At 47.5% G+C, this 15,161-nt stretch overlaps 1 protein-coding gene across 1 annotated transcript in view; it reads left to right on the top strand.

Moving 5' to 3' along the window:
* LOC137532576 (NACHT, LRR and PYD domains-containing protein 12-like) overlaps nucleotides 1-15,161 on the top strand; it is a 184,218-nt gene that overhangs the window by 25,173 nt on the left and 143,884 nt on the right. The window contains exons 3-4 of the mRNA XM_068253231.1: nucleotides 10,011-10,188; nucleotides 10,832-10,897. Coding sequence (XP_068109332.1) covers nucleotides 10,011-10,188; nucleotides 10,832-10,897 — 244 coding nt within the window. The remainder of the gene's footprint in view (nucleotides 1-10,010; nucleotides 10,189-10,831; nucleotides 10,898-15,161) is intronic.

Here is a 15,161-nt window from a genome sequence, read left to right as displayed (position 1 = left end):
CCACAAACACTTTCGTAATAACGTCTCAGCGCAAAGTAGCGCTGAGCGCATAAACCAGGACTGAGGAGATCAGGACAGGTAGACAGAATGAACGCTTGCTAGCTAGCGATTACTTAGCGACAGCAAGCGTCCAAAACCAGACAGACTGGAATGAGGCAGCCAATGCGTTGCGGCGATGGCGTGCCTCACAAAGACAGGACAGGAGAGACAGGAAATAGCAGGATCGAGATAGATGAACGTAACACAGATAAATATACAATAAGTATGTTTTCCTAGCGTATTACAATTACAGCTATCAATGAAACTATTCGTAACGTCTGACTAACATATGTATATATTGGCAATGAACCGATATATGACATAAGCAGGAACTCTGACTAAGACTGAAGTAATACAGGGAACAGGACTCAGAAGGATTCGCTATCTCTTCGCAGAGATGAACGCAATCCACAAACAGGACCAGGAACAGGATTCAGAAGGATTCGTTATCTCTTCGCAGAGATGAACGCAATCCACAAACAGGACCAGGAACAGGATAACTAGCTCAGCACGGGTGTTCACGATACGCGCAAACTACCAAAACGTGCTGGAAAACTGACTAACTGAACACAGGAAATAAACAGTTCGTGTACGTATATATCAGCGACACTGATATATTAACGTAACACGAATACAAGGAAAATAACAAAATGCGCAAGTATGCGTATATATTGGCGATGAACCAATATATGACACAAGACAAGCAAGTAGCAACTTCTAGAACAAGAGCAGAACTAGGAGGACTCGCTGACCCCTTCGCAGGAGTCAGCGCAGTCCACACGGACCAGGAACGAGGTGGGGCACGAGCAGAGTAACAGATAGAGTCTGAAACTATGATAGCCCATGAGGCATTGCAGGAAGCAGTTCTTTATACTGAGGTCATCCAATGGGAGCAGACCTGCAGATTCCCACACAAGTGAATGGTAATTAATCACAGGCTGATAGTAGGAAAAGGCAGACAATGATATGCAGCCTGCAGGAAAGGGACCGCCCCTCCACTGCAGCAGACAATGTTTGTTTACACAAAAGCATATTAAACTGTCATAAACTTCAGAGCGACTGCAGATGGAATCAGCAACTAGTTTAAGTGCAAACCAAACTATGCAAGCAAATGCATGTAATGACATTAGAACTGCTTGGTTTGCAATACCAGTGCAGTCAGCAGTAAACGCTGCAGAAGCGATCATAACATGATGTGTAAAAGTTCACCTTGGATCCACTTTAAATACCATAGAAAATTAGTAATTACTAAAAACAAGTATGACCCACAAAAAGCCTAATCTGTCCCAAAAAAACCCAATATATTGATCATTCAAGTGTGATTAGTAGTGATAAAGGTATTAACAAATAAATGGGAGCAGCCTGAAAAGTGAAAATTGCTAATGTCCATAAGGTGAAACCAAACAACCATCCAGGCCGAAGCATTTAAAAAATGTTTTTTAAATAATCTTTTATTTTAAAGAGGAGCTGTTAGGTATAAGGTCTCAGAGAAAATAAACACATATATCAGTAGCTAAAGATTGGCTGTACTTACATTACATATGCATTTCACTGTCCACGTTTGGATTTCACAGAATTTGTATATAGTATATGCAGAGATAGATGCTCCTGACAGCTCATGGCAGGCTCCATGTTTTTCTGTCAAATGTGTCGTCATGTCCTGCCTGCTTCCTGATCACAGATAAGCTCGTACTTGAACAACACAGTGTGCAGTGAATATTAATGAGCCATGTGGCTAGGAACAATAGCTGACTCCTGCAGTGTACTCTGCCCGGAGATTTATCAGTGCTACGCGCTGGACTGATTACAAGCTGCTGTAACGTCTCATTAGCAGCCGAGGGGAGGGCCCCAGAATGCTTTGCAGTTTAGTATGCGGCTTGCGTCCTTATGGGTCTATAACAGCCTTGCTGATAAGCACACATCAAAGGTAACTGAGATTTTTATCTTCACTAATGGCTTTATGGCTTCCTTCTAAACTGTTTAACACAGGAGAATAGAGGTTTAAATTAGCTTCTGCAGCCTGACAGTTACTCTTTAACAAAACGGTATGCAGTGTACAAAACCAGAGATGGTCTATATAATGTACAGAACATAACAACTTTTAGAAGCATCAATAAACACACCAAAGAACAGGTAATGGTAGGATAAACATTGTAAATAGCGTGTCCTCTCTGTAATGCTGGGAATACACGGGTCGATCTGGCGGCCGATTAGCCGCCGGATCGACTCCCGCCGCGTCCCCGCTCATCTGGGCGTGCGCGTGGATCGATTACCGCTTGTCCCCGCCGGCGCTCCTTATCAGCTGCTCGATTCCCTGTCATTGTCCGCCGGGGATCGAGCGGGCGGGGGTCGAGCAGCGTGATCGGACCAGCTGAATATTATCAGCTGGCTGGATCAGCTGCTCGATACACGGTACAGAAACATACCGTGTATCCCCAGCATTAGTATATTAATATGAAAAGAGCTTTAGCATGAGAGAGAGAAGAGGCTAAGCATTGGCATGCCCTTGGAAAGTCAAAGTTTCAAATAGAGTTGATTTTAATCAGTTACATCGTTAGAATGTCAAACTGAAAAAATACATGAATGCTGCATACCCTTAAATCACCCAAAGAACCACCCCCACCCCCCAAATATCTGGTCTGATCCCACGGCAACCTCCATTGTAGTGCGCAAGTTGTCCTCTAACAGTCAAAACCGCCTAACACCCATGGGCCATGTTATGGACTAGTTATAGAAAAAGGGTCTTAGTATGAATTAGAATTGTCATGTAAGGCAGCCTCAAATATTCTGCGTGCCTGAAGAAATTCCAGACAGACCAAGTTTTTTTGTATATCTCGGTCTTGCCATGTAAGTTAAGTCCTCCATTAACTCTGTATTGTCTAACTCCCTCACTAATTCCTCTATTCCAGGTCCACCCCAGTGTCGCACTAAAAGGCATTTGGCTCCATTCAGGATATGTTTGACTACAGATTTCTTGTAACTTCTCATAGACCAGTCATTAGAGTGTAAAATGTAAAACTCAGGTGTAAAGGGGGTTTCTCTATCAGTTACTGCTCTTACCAATCTTTCTATTCTTTTCCAGTAAGCAGTTAATTCAGGACATGACCAAAAGATGTGAAGCAGAGTCCCTCTGCCTACATTACATCTCCAGTGTTAAATGGGGGATTTTTGTTTGTTTAAAAAAAACAACGTCTTTTGGAGACCAGAATAAATCATTTAAAATTGTGGTTGTTTAATTAACCACTTGCCGACCGCACGCTTATACCGTGCGTCGGCAAAGTGGCAGCTGCAGGACCAGCGACGCAGTACTGCGTCGCCAGCTGCAGGCTGATTAATCAGGAAGCAGCCGCTCGCGCGAGCGGCTGCTTCCTGTCAAATCACGGCGGGGGGCTCCGTGAATAGCCTGCGGGCCGCCGATGGCTGCTCGCAGGCTAAATGTAAACACAAGCGGAAATAATCTGCTTTGTTTACATTGTACGGCGCTGCCAATCAGCGGCCGGGGATCGCCGCCATGTGACAGGGGACGTCCTGTCACAGGCTGCACAGGACGGATAGCGTCCTGTGCAGCCCCGATCACCGGGGGGACAGGTAGGAGAGGGAGGGGGGTGAATGTCGCCGCGGAGGGGGGCTTTGAGGTGCCCCCCCCCGCCAGCCACACGCAGGCAGGAGAGATCGGACCCCCCAGCACATCATCCCCCTAGTGGGGAAAAAAGGGGGGTGATCTGATCTCTCTGCCTGCACCCTGATCTGTGCTGGGGGCTGTAGAGCCCACCCTGCATAGATCACATAATACAATGCTGGTCCTTAAGGGGGGGTAAAGGGTGGGTCCTCAAGTGTTATTGATTTCAATAAATATTCCAAAGTCAATAAGGTACAGTTCTTAGTTGCATCGAAAACAGTTACAAAAATATAAAAACAAAATAATTGAATCGCTGAGTAATCTGTATGTATAAAAAGTCTATTGTCTGGTTTGTATGTGTGTGTATATGTGTGTGTGTGGGTGTGTGTGAGTGCAGAGAGAGAATGAATGAATTCCTGAATCTTTCCCGCCTTAGCACTTTATATAAAATGGGATGTTCCTACAATGTACCACAATACTATCTCTGATTGGTCTGATCAAATAATGCTATAGTTTCTATTCGTTGACTACTGAATCTAGCTGCTTTAGTTTAACTCTTCATCTATCTCAAAGCACATGGTGTAGACTGGTTAAAACCAGAATTCCAATAGCCCCATTATTCTGCTTTGGCCAGAGACATAATGAGATACAGCTGCTTTGACCATAGCTCAGACTGTGGGGGATGGCTAACATATACATTCCAAGCGAGGGGGTAGTTTACAGACATTATGGACAAAGTCTTATGTTGAAATGGAGCATTGATAAAACTCCCACTAAAGCCTTGTTCCCCTAACCTAGATAATGGAAGATTTATTTTCAATCAGGCTTATCAATATCACATATATAATTGATCCATAGCTTTAATATCTCAATCGCGTGGCATCCAAAATCGACAACTCCCATTCTCCTCACAGCAGGGCCCAAGCTATGTGAATTCCCTCAATTAAAATCTCAAAACATTTAACATATAACATCCAGCATGTCTCTTCTCTGTTTGGGAATATAGATTTGAGTCTTACTGGGGTGTAGTACCACCGAGATAGTAATTTGTAGTTAACCTCCTGCACTCTTACTGCTCTGGAGGATTTGTATGCGTATATGCACATTTTTGACCTCTGTGATTGTGAGAAAGTCGTGCCTAGGTCGCTCTCCCATCTAGAAAAAAAGGCATTTGAGGCGTCACTAGGGTCGGTACAATTGTATATAATTTAGACAAGGTTTTCCTGGCTGTGCCTCCTTTAAGACAGATATATTCAAAATCTGTAGTTTGTCTGAATTGGGAAGGGTGTAGGGCTAGAGAAGTCAGAAGATGTCTGTACAGAAAGTACTCCCACCAGCCAAGAATGACACATGATTGTTTTCGTGTGAGAGGCCCATTGTCCCTGGGAACACGTCTTTGAAGCACAAGTTTCTTAATTGTCATCTTGTATTTAATCGCAGTACTCCCTCTCCCCATCTATGCTTGGGATGTCTGATATGGGAAGTAAAGAGGAAGGGCGACAGTTGTATCTGCTCGTTAGCTTTGTGAAAAACTGAGAGAGTGACATGACACGGGAGGGGGGGGGGGGGGGGAATAGGTTTGGAGTGAATCCAAAGCAGGTTCTTAATAGCGTCATTTGCAAGAGAGAATTCTAGATCAACCCATTGCTTGCTTTCCTTGTGCCTATGCCAGTCTACTGCACGGGTCAGGATGGCTGCCTGATAATATCTCTTGACACAGGGTAGGGTTAGACCCCCCTCCTGTTTGGAGCAATAGAGGATGCCTTTTAAGGCGAGGGGGTCGAGATCTCCAGATATATCTGTTGAAGATTGACTGCATCTGCTGAAGGAAGGAGAGAGGTAAAGATATCGGCAATGTCTGGAATAAATAAAGTAGCCTGGGCATTAGGTTCATTTTGATTACGCATATTCTACCCATCCATGATAAGTGGGGAAAATTCCATCTTTTCAAATCTGACGCTAAGCAATGGAGCATAGGAGGAAACTTTTGGGAGTAGAGTTTTGTAAGGGAGGTAGCAATATTGGTGCCTAGGTATTTGATCGTCTGACTGTTCCATTTAAATGGGAAGTTCTGCTTCAAAGAGTCCACTAACTCTGGGGTAAACCGACATTGAGGGCATTGCACTTATCAAAATTTATTTCAGGACAGAAGGAGGTACAAGGGAACAAAAAGAGGCACAGTGGAGGGCAGAATGAGACACAATGGAGGAAAGAAGGAGGCACACAAGGAGGCACAATGGGCAACAAAAGGAGGCACAATGGGCAACAAAAGGAGGCACAATGGGGGACAAAATGAGACAGAAGTAGGACAGAAGGAGGCACAGGAGGACAGAAGGAGACACACGGGGACACAAGGAGGCACAATGGGGGACAGAATGAGACACAAAAGAGGACAGAAGGAGGCACAGGAGGACAGAAGGAGCTCCACAGAGGGGTAGCGGGTGGTACAGGAGACAGAAGAAGGCATGAGGGCCAGAAGGAGGCCCAAAATAAGGACAGTGGGAGGCACAGGGGGACAGAAGGAGGCACAAAGTGGGGCAGAAGGAGGCACAATAGGGGACAGATTGAGGTACAAAGGGGTAAAAAGGAGGCACAGGAGGAAAGGAGGAGGCACAGGGGGAGTGAAGGAGGCACACAGGGGGCAGTAGGAGGCACAAAGCGGGTATTCTGTCAAAGCATCCTGGATATTATTTATAGCAAGTCTAGCATTATCAGATGTTTGTCTGGTGGGTATAAATCCAGTTTGTGGCAGGGAAATAAAATCTGTGATAATCTGGGTCAATCTAGAGGCTGTTATTTTGGAGAATAATTTAATATGTGTTTAGAAAACAAAAGTTTGCTTTCTTAAAACAGAATTTGTGAAAATTCAGGATGTCTCCCAGTGCATCACTGCTGAATATATGCAAATTAACCATTGTTGCCCTTAAGACCTTCAGAAAAAAGCACAAAGGGGCCAGAAGGAGGAACAGGAAGACAGTAGGAAGCACAAAGGGAAACAGATGGAGCCACAAAAGGGTGACAGAAGAATGCGGGGGAGGATGTAAGGAGGCACAGGGAGACAGAAGGAGGCAGAGGGGGACAGACAGACCCACAGGGAGACAGAAGAAGGCACAAAGGGGCACAGGGGGAAAGAGGAAGGTGCAGGAGACAGAGGTGGCACATGGGGACTGAAGAGGCACATGGAGACAGAATGAGGCACAAAGGGAGACAGAAGGAGGCACATGAGGACAGGAGGAGGCAGAGTGGGACTGAAGGCGGAATAGAGGCTTAGAGGTAGCACAGGGGGACAAAGAAAGGCACAAGGGGACAGAAGGAGGCACAGGGGGACAGAAGGAGGCAGAGGTGGCACAGGGGGACTGAAGGAGGCACATGGAGACAGAAGGAGGCACAAAGGGAGACAGGAGGCATAAAGGGAGACAGGACAAATGGGGTCAGACATGGCACAAGGAGACAGAAGGAGGCACAAAGGGAGGGGGGAAGGATGTACAAGGCACAGAGGGACACTGTGGCAGCTGTCTGCAACTTACACTAAGCAGATGCATTAGAAGCAAGTAATAGAACACCCATGGGGTGAGGCTTAGTCATGGGAGTGGCTTCATCCAGGGGTCGTGGCTTAATCCAGCAACATGGCGCACCCCGGACCAATGGCACTCCAGGCAATGGCCTGTACTGCCTATGCCTAGAGGCTCCCCTGCCATTTGTGATCTTAAAGGAATCTGATAGTATTCTGTAACTTTAATTTTAGCCGACGGGGTCGTTTATAGGGATCCCACACAGGCCAACATTCTCTCGCCGATATTTATGTGCTTCAATACTGCATCTATCCAACTGCAGCCTACCTGGTCAAAAGCTTTCTTCACGTCAGTAGAGAGTAGCATGCATTCCTCAGGCCTTCTCAGACTGGGCAAACTGGAGTAGATCGATGGTCCTAATCGTGTTGTCTTGGTTCTCACAGAGGAATAACCCCCACCTGGTCCCAATGTATAAGATTTGGCATCAGTTCCACCAATCTGTTAGCAAGGCCTTTGGCGAATTTTTTTCGGTCAGCATTTAGAAGGGAGACGGGGCGATAACTCCCACAAGATGAGGGATCTTTCTGGGGTTTTGCCAGAACTGTTATGTGTAATTCTAAAAGTAGAAACCGGATAGACTAGCACTCCAATGGGGACAGACGTGTGCTAGAGTGGATAGACCCAGTAGCCCTGAGTGGGTCAGATAAAGTCCAACACGAGAAGTCCACAGCACCACGTCAGTAATCTATAGCTCTTTTATTGTTTTAAAAAGACAAAGAGATAGCCATAACAGCGACAGACGCTGTTTCGGACAAAGTCCTTCCTCAAGCTGTAGAGAGCCTGATACAGCTTGAGGAAGGACTTTGTCCGAAACAGCGTCTGTCGCTGTTATGGCTATCTCTTTGTCTTTTTAAAACAATAAAAGAGCTATAGATTACTGACGTAGTGCTGTGGACTTCTCATGTGTAATTCTAAGGCTTGAGTTGGTAAGTTCAACTCCCCTCCCGCCCTCTGTAGGGCGTTAAATAGTCTGCACAAGTAAGGAACAAGGGTATTTCTAAATTTTTTGTAATACTCGGCAGGGAAGCCATCTGGCGCCAGAGCCTTTCCTCGTTTTAATATACTTGATTACTTTCAGTATTTTGATTTCAGTAAAAAGTTCTTCTAGTGCATTTTTCATGTCCCCTGTTAATTTTGGTATATTTACCTGTTCTAAATAGTCTTTTATGAGAGACAATGAGGGCTCTCTGCAAGCTCCATGAGACTCCTGGGTCAAGTTATATAATTTATGGTAAAAGTATCTGAAGGACTTGGCAATAGATTCATTCCTAATATGTCTCTTATGATTATGATCGATTATTTGGGAGACATAAGTTTTCTGCTGTTGTTGCTTCAAGGCACATGCCAACATTCTGCCAGATTTGTTTCCGTGCATGTAGAAAAAGTGGTTACATCTACGTGCTGTCTGTTTGGCCGAATCCTGAAGCAACCTATTAACTTTATGTCTGGCTTCTACTAGGGCCAATAGGTCAGATTATAGAAGATGGCGTTTGTGTTTAAGTTCCAGAATTTGAATTTCCTCCTGCAATCACGTTATAGCTTCCTCTCTCTCCTTTTTAAGTTGTGTACTCATTTTAATGAGAAGACATCTCAGGACGCATTTGTGGGTTTCCCAAAGTATGGGGAGCAGACACATCCCCTTTGTCATTAAAGAGACTCTGTAACAAAATGTTCAGCCTTATTTCTTCTATCCTATAAGTTCCTAATGTGCTCTGGATTACTGCAGCCTTTTCTAGTTGCACTGTCTCTGTAATATATTTTATCTTCTTTCCTTTGTCAAGCTTTGTCAACACAGAGAGGAAGAATCTGCCTCTGCTGTGATAGGGAGAAGCTATGCATGCCCTCTGCACGCCCCCTGCAGGCTCTGTGTGTGTGCTTTGTTTATTAGTCACAGACAGGTCTCTGCTCTCTGTTTCAGCTTGTCATGCTGAGAAACTGTGAGAATCCCTGACAGGAGTGGAGATAATGGTTAGCGGCCATGTTTTTTGCTTGTAAACACTGCCTAAAACTGGCGATTAAAAGCCAGGATCACGGCGGGGAGTGGCGGAAATGGCAAAGAGGAATCCAGGAGATCACAGTGACTTGATTGGTATGTTTTTTTATTGTACAAATCGGACAGTACAGATTCTCTTTAAGACTGAAATAGTCCTGAATTTGTACGGCAATTTTGGATTTGTTAAGATCATCCTGTATCATTGAAATGTTTAATCTCCAGGTAAAAGGTTTGTCTTTTTTTGACTTACAATTGACAGTCGCATAAACAGGTGCATGATCTGAATAAGAGATAACACCAATTTCTGATGTGACATATTCAGATAGCAGGTTATGAGAGACCCAATTGTAATCCAATCTGTATAAACTTTGTGAACAGGAGAAGAGAAAGTAAAATCTTTAACATGGGGATGTGTCACTCTCCAAATATCAATAAGTTGTCTGTCATGTAGTTCCTTTTTCATTCTGTTTAATTTAACATATGCAACATTGGATTTCCCATGTGATGTATCTGCAAGTGGGGTGAGTGCAATATTTTAGTCCCCTCCTAGTATAACGCTACCCTCAGCAAATGCGTCCAGAGTCAACAGAAATCCATGCAAACATTTATCTTTGTCACAGTTAGGGACATATATGGAACTCAGTGTGTACTTTTGGTCTTTAATGAGGCATTTCACCAGCACATAACGTCCCTGAGGGTCGGATTTTGAAGCAATTAAAATGTAATATTATTGCTTCTGTTATCATAACACAGGCTTATATATGGTAACAATGCATCTCTTTTCCAGACATATCGGTCAATGAAAAAGGCACGTGGGTCTGATTACTTCTCTGGTCGGTTGCTGAAAGATATTTTGAAACTTGGAAAAAAATCTGTAATTGAACTGTGGGAATGTGTCCATGCACAAAGGCTGGAATCTCCAAATCCTAATTTATTGGGGATTCTCGATGAAATCAGCCACACAGGTAACAGTCTGTATAGCCACAACTATGGCATAAGATATTTGTACACTAGAAGGTGACTACTTTGATGTTGTTTTCAAGTCACACGATGTTACAACCCCATTTCCAAAATGTTATGTAACTGTGTAAAACGTAAATAAAAACATGTTTGTTAATTCAAAATATTCCAAAGATTACATAGAAAATATTGAAATTGAGTGCTTGAGTCACTTTGTCCCTTGCCGCAGCTCCTCTCCCCTCACCCGATTTCAGCCTGTGAAGATCATGGAACCCAGCACAGGTCGGATCTTCTGCCATGAATGTGCCCGTGTCACCTCCAGCGTACTGCACCTGTGCAGTAGCACTGCGCAGGCACAGTATACTTCAGGTGACGCGGGCGCATTTTTATCTCTCACCTCATACGTCCTTTAATTTTGAGCAACTCTGGATTTGGACATTTGGCACAATCAAAGTTTTTTGTTGTTTCCAGTGTGATTTTTAATTTATTTAACTATTACAACATGTAACATGTAATAAAAATACATAATACCAAAAACAGTACAATTAATTTTTTTTCATAAAGACAACTTTATGGAAAAATTATAAGTGAACATAATGAATGAAATATAAGTGAACATGATTAATACCTAGCATCTTCTTTTCTAAGGTGAGCATTTGGTGAAGCAGATTCTGCTGGATACACATGGACACCCATTGACTCCAGAGCTGGAAGGTAAATAAAGCATTATAGGAGCAGTACCGTATATACTCGCATATAAGCCGACCCGCATATAAGCCGACCCCCCAACTTTTACCTAAAAAAACCAGGGAAAAATGATTGACCCCCATATAAGCCGGGGGTAGGAAATGCTGGATTGGTGCAGGCTGCGTGATCCCCCCAGTGTGTCCCAGTATAGCTAGTATAGTGCCCAGTATGGGTAGGTAGTGCCCCAGTATAGCTAGTAAAGTGCCCAGTATAGCTAGTATAGTGCCCAGTATACCTAGTATAGTGCCCCAGTATTGGTAGGTAGTGCCCCAGTAGAGCTAGTAAAGTGCACAGTATAGCTAGTATAGTGCCCAGTATAGCTAGTAAAGTGTCCAGTATAGCCAGTATAGTGCCCAGTATAGCCAGTAAAGTGTCCAGTATAGCCAGTATAGTGCCCAGTATAGCTAGTATAGTGCCCAGTATAGCAAGTATAGTGCCCAGTTTAGCCAGTAAAGTGTCCAGTATAGCCAGTATAGTGCCCAGTATAGCCAGTAAAGTGCCCAGTATAGCTAGTAAACTGCCCAGTATAGCCAGTAAAGTGTCCAGTATAGCCAGTATAGTGCCCAGTATAGCTAGTATAGTGCCCAGTTTAGCCAGTAAAGTTCCCAGTATAGCCAGTATAGTCCCCAGTATAGCCAGTATAATGCCCAGTATAGCTAGTAAACTGCCCAGTATAGCCAGTAAAGTGTCCAGTATAGCAAGTATAGTGCCCAGTTTAGCCAGTATAGTGCCCAGTATAGCCAGTATAATGCCCAGTATAGCTAGTAAACTGCCCAGTATAGCCAGTAAAGTGTCCAGTATAGCAAGTATAGTGCCCAGTTTAGCCAGTATAGTGCCCAGTATAGCCAGTGTAATGCCCAGTATAGCTAGTAAACTGCCCAGTATAGCCAGTAAAGTGTCCAGTATAGCAAGTATAGTGCCCAGTTCAGCCAGTATAGTGCCCCCCCGTCCGTCCGCAGCTCCCTCCGCGGCCGCCGCTGCTATTACCTCTTCAGCTGGCGGCCGCTTCCTCTACTGCGGGTGCCCCTCTCGCTCTGCTCGCCGTGTATCACAGCAGCGCGCCGTTACCAGGGGAACCACTATCTCCTGCCTCGTCACAGCAGCAGCGTCGGGCGCGCTGCTGTGATACACGGCGAGCAGAGCGAGAGGGGCACCCGCAGTAGAGGAAGCGGCCGCCGGCTGAAGAGGTAATAGCAGCAGCGGCCGCGGAGGGAGGGAGCGAGCGAGCGGGAGGGAGAGAGGAAGGAAGGGAGCGGGCGGGCGGGGGTCGCCGCGGACCACCACCACCACAATAGAGACTCGCATACAAGCCGACCCCCCAACTTTTGACCCCCTTTTTTCGGGGTCAAAAATTCGGCTTATATGCGAGTATATACGGTATATTCAATGTAAATGTTGATATGAAATCTGCTTCATGGTAGTTCACTTAGTGTGGTTGGCAGGGGCGTCGCTAGCCCTATTTTGGGGGGGCACGTGCCCCCAATCTATCCTGGGGTGCCACGGATCTCCGCCCGGCCCCCTCTGGCAGCGGCTCCCTCCAGCCGCCGCCGCGTCACTCAGACCTCAGGATCAGGCGGCGAGCTGGCGACCAATCGTGCGGGCGCTAGGACCCAGCGCCCGCACTGATATGCGGAAGTGACATCACTTCCGCATATCGAGCGGGTGCGTCCGGCGCCCGCTCTTACTGGTCGGGTCGCCGCTGATCCTGAGGTCTGCTACGAGGTAAGGGGAGGGGGGGGGGGGAGCGGCAGCGGCTGGAGGGGGCCTGTCACTCACTCACTCCCTAAAGGGGCTCCATGGCACTCACGCACTTCCTAAAGGGGCTCCCTGGCACTCGCTCACTCCTTAGGGGGCCTCCCTGTCACTCACTCACTCACTCACTCACTCACTCCCTAAAGGGGCTCCCTGGCACTCACTCACTTCCTAAAGGGGCTCCCTGGCACTCACTCACTCACTCCCTAAAGGGGCTCCCTGTCACTCCCTCCCTCCCTAAAGGGGCTCCCTGGCACTCACTCACTCCCTAAAGGGGCTCCCTGGCACTCACTCCCTAAAGGGGCTCCCTGGCACTCACTCACTCACTCCCTAAAGGGGCTCCCTGGCACTCACTCACTCCCTAAAGGGGCTCCCTGGCACTCACTCACTCCCTAAAGGGGCTCCCTGGCACTCACTCACTTCCTAAAGGGGCTCCCTGGCACTCACTCACTTCCTAAAGGGGCTCCCTGGCACTCACTCACTCCCTAAAGGGGCTCCCTGGCACTCACTCACTCCCTAAAGGGGCTCCCTGGCACTCACTCACTTCCTAAAGGGGCTCCCTGGCACTCGCTCACTCCCTAAAGGGGCTCCCTGGCACTCACTCACTCCCTAAAGGGGCTCCCTGTCACTCACTCACTCCCTAAAGGGGCTCCCTGGCACTCACTCACTCCCTAAAGGGGCTCCCTGGCACTCACTCACACTCACTCCCTAAAGGGGCTCCCTGGCACTCACTCACTCACTCCCTAAAGGGGCTCCCTGGCACTCACTCACTCCCTAAAGGGGCTCCCTGGCACTCACTCACTCCCTAAAGGGGCTCCCTGGCACTCACTCACTACCTAAAGGGCCTCCCTGTCACTCACTCACTCCCTAAAGGGCCTCCCTGTCACTCACTCACTCCCTAAAGGGGCTCCCTGGCACTCACTCACTCACTCACTCACTCCCTAAAGGGGCTCCCTGACACTCACTCCCTAAAGGGGCTCCCTGGCACTTACTCCCTAAAGGGCCTCCCTGTCACTCACTCCCTAAAGGGCCTCCCTGTCACTCACTCACTCCCTAAAGGGGCTCCCTGGCACTCACTCACTGCCTAAAGGGGCTCCCTGTCACTCACTCACTGCCTAAAGGGCTCCCTGTCACTCACTCACTGCCTGAAGGGGCTCCCTGGCACTCACTCACTACCTAAAGGGCCTCCCTGTCACTCACTCACTGCCTGAAGGGGCTCCCTGGCACTCACTCACTGCCTGAAGGGGCTCCCTGGCACTCACTCACTGCCTGAAGGGTCTCCCTGGCACTCACTCACTGCCTGAAGGGGCTCCCTGGCACTCACTCACTGCCTGAAGGGGCTCCCTGGCACTCACTCACTGCCTGAAGGGGCTCCCTGGCACTCACTCACTGCCTGAAGGAGCTCCCTGGCACTCACTCACTGCCTAAAGGGGCTCCCTGGCACTCACTCACTGCCTAAAGGGGCTCCCTGTCACTCACTCACTGCCTAAAGGGCTCCCTGTCACTCACTCACTGCCTGAAGGGGCTCCCTGTCACTCACTCACTACCTAAAGGGCTCCCTGTCACTCACTCACTGTCTGAAGGGGCTCCCTGGCACTCACTCACTACCTAAAGGGCCTCCCTGTCACTCACTCACTACCTAAAGGGCTTCCCTGTCACTCACTGCCTGAAGGGGCTCCCTGGCACTCACTCACTGCCTGAAGGGGCTCCCTGGCACTCACTCACTGCCTGAAGGGGCTCCCTGGCACTCACTCACTGCCTGAAGGGGCTCCCTGGCACTCACTCACTGCCTAAAGGGGCTCCCTGGCACTCACTCACTGCCTAAAGGGGCTCCCTGGCACTCACTCACTGCCTAAAGGGGCTCTCTGGCACTCACTCACTGCCTAAAGGGGCTCCCTGGCACTCACTCACTGCCTGAAGGGGCTCCCTGGCACTCACTCACTGCCTGAAGGGGCTCCCTGGCACTCACTCACTGCCTGAAGGGGCTCCCTGGCACTCACTCACTACCTAAAGGGGCTCCCTGGCACTCACTCACTACCTAAAGGGGCTCCCTGTCACTCACTATTGGGGTCCCTGTCACTCACTACCTAACTGGAGGCGCTTGTCACTAGCTAACCTGGGGGTCCCTGTCACTCACTACCTAACTTGGGGGGCTACCATATTAAGGGGGAATTCTGCCTATTTATGTGAAATGCTGTCTATTTATGTGCCTCATGACTGCTGAATTTGTCTTGGTGGGAGCCTTATGATTTGTTGGGGGCCTCAAGATTGCTGAATTTGTCTTGTTGGGGGCCTCATGATTTGTTGGGGGCCTCATGATTGCTGAATTTGTCTTCTTGGGGGCCTCATGATTTGTTGGAGGCCTCATGATTGCTGAATTTGTCTTGTTGGGGGCTTCATGATTTGTTGGGGGCCTCATGATTGCTGAATTTGTCTTGTTGGGGGTCACATGATTGCTAACTGCGAGACTATGGGAAAA

This window comes from Hyperolius riggenbachi, chromosome 9, assembly GCF_040937935.1.
Source record: "Hyperolius riggenbachi isolate aHypRig1 chromosome 9, aHypRig1.pri, whole genome shotgun sequence".
NCBI lineage: Eukaryota > Metazoa > Chordata > Amphibia > Anura > Hyperoliidae > Hyperolius > Hyperolius riggenbachi.
The sequence above is the reverse complement of the archived record's forward strand: the minus strand, read 5'-3'. Positions and strand labels throughout refer to the sequence as shown.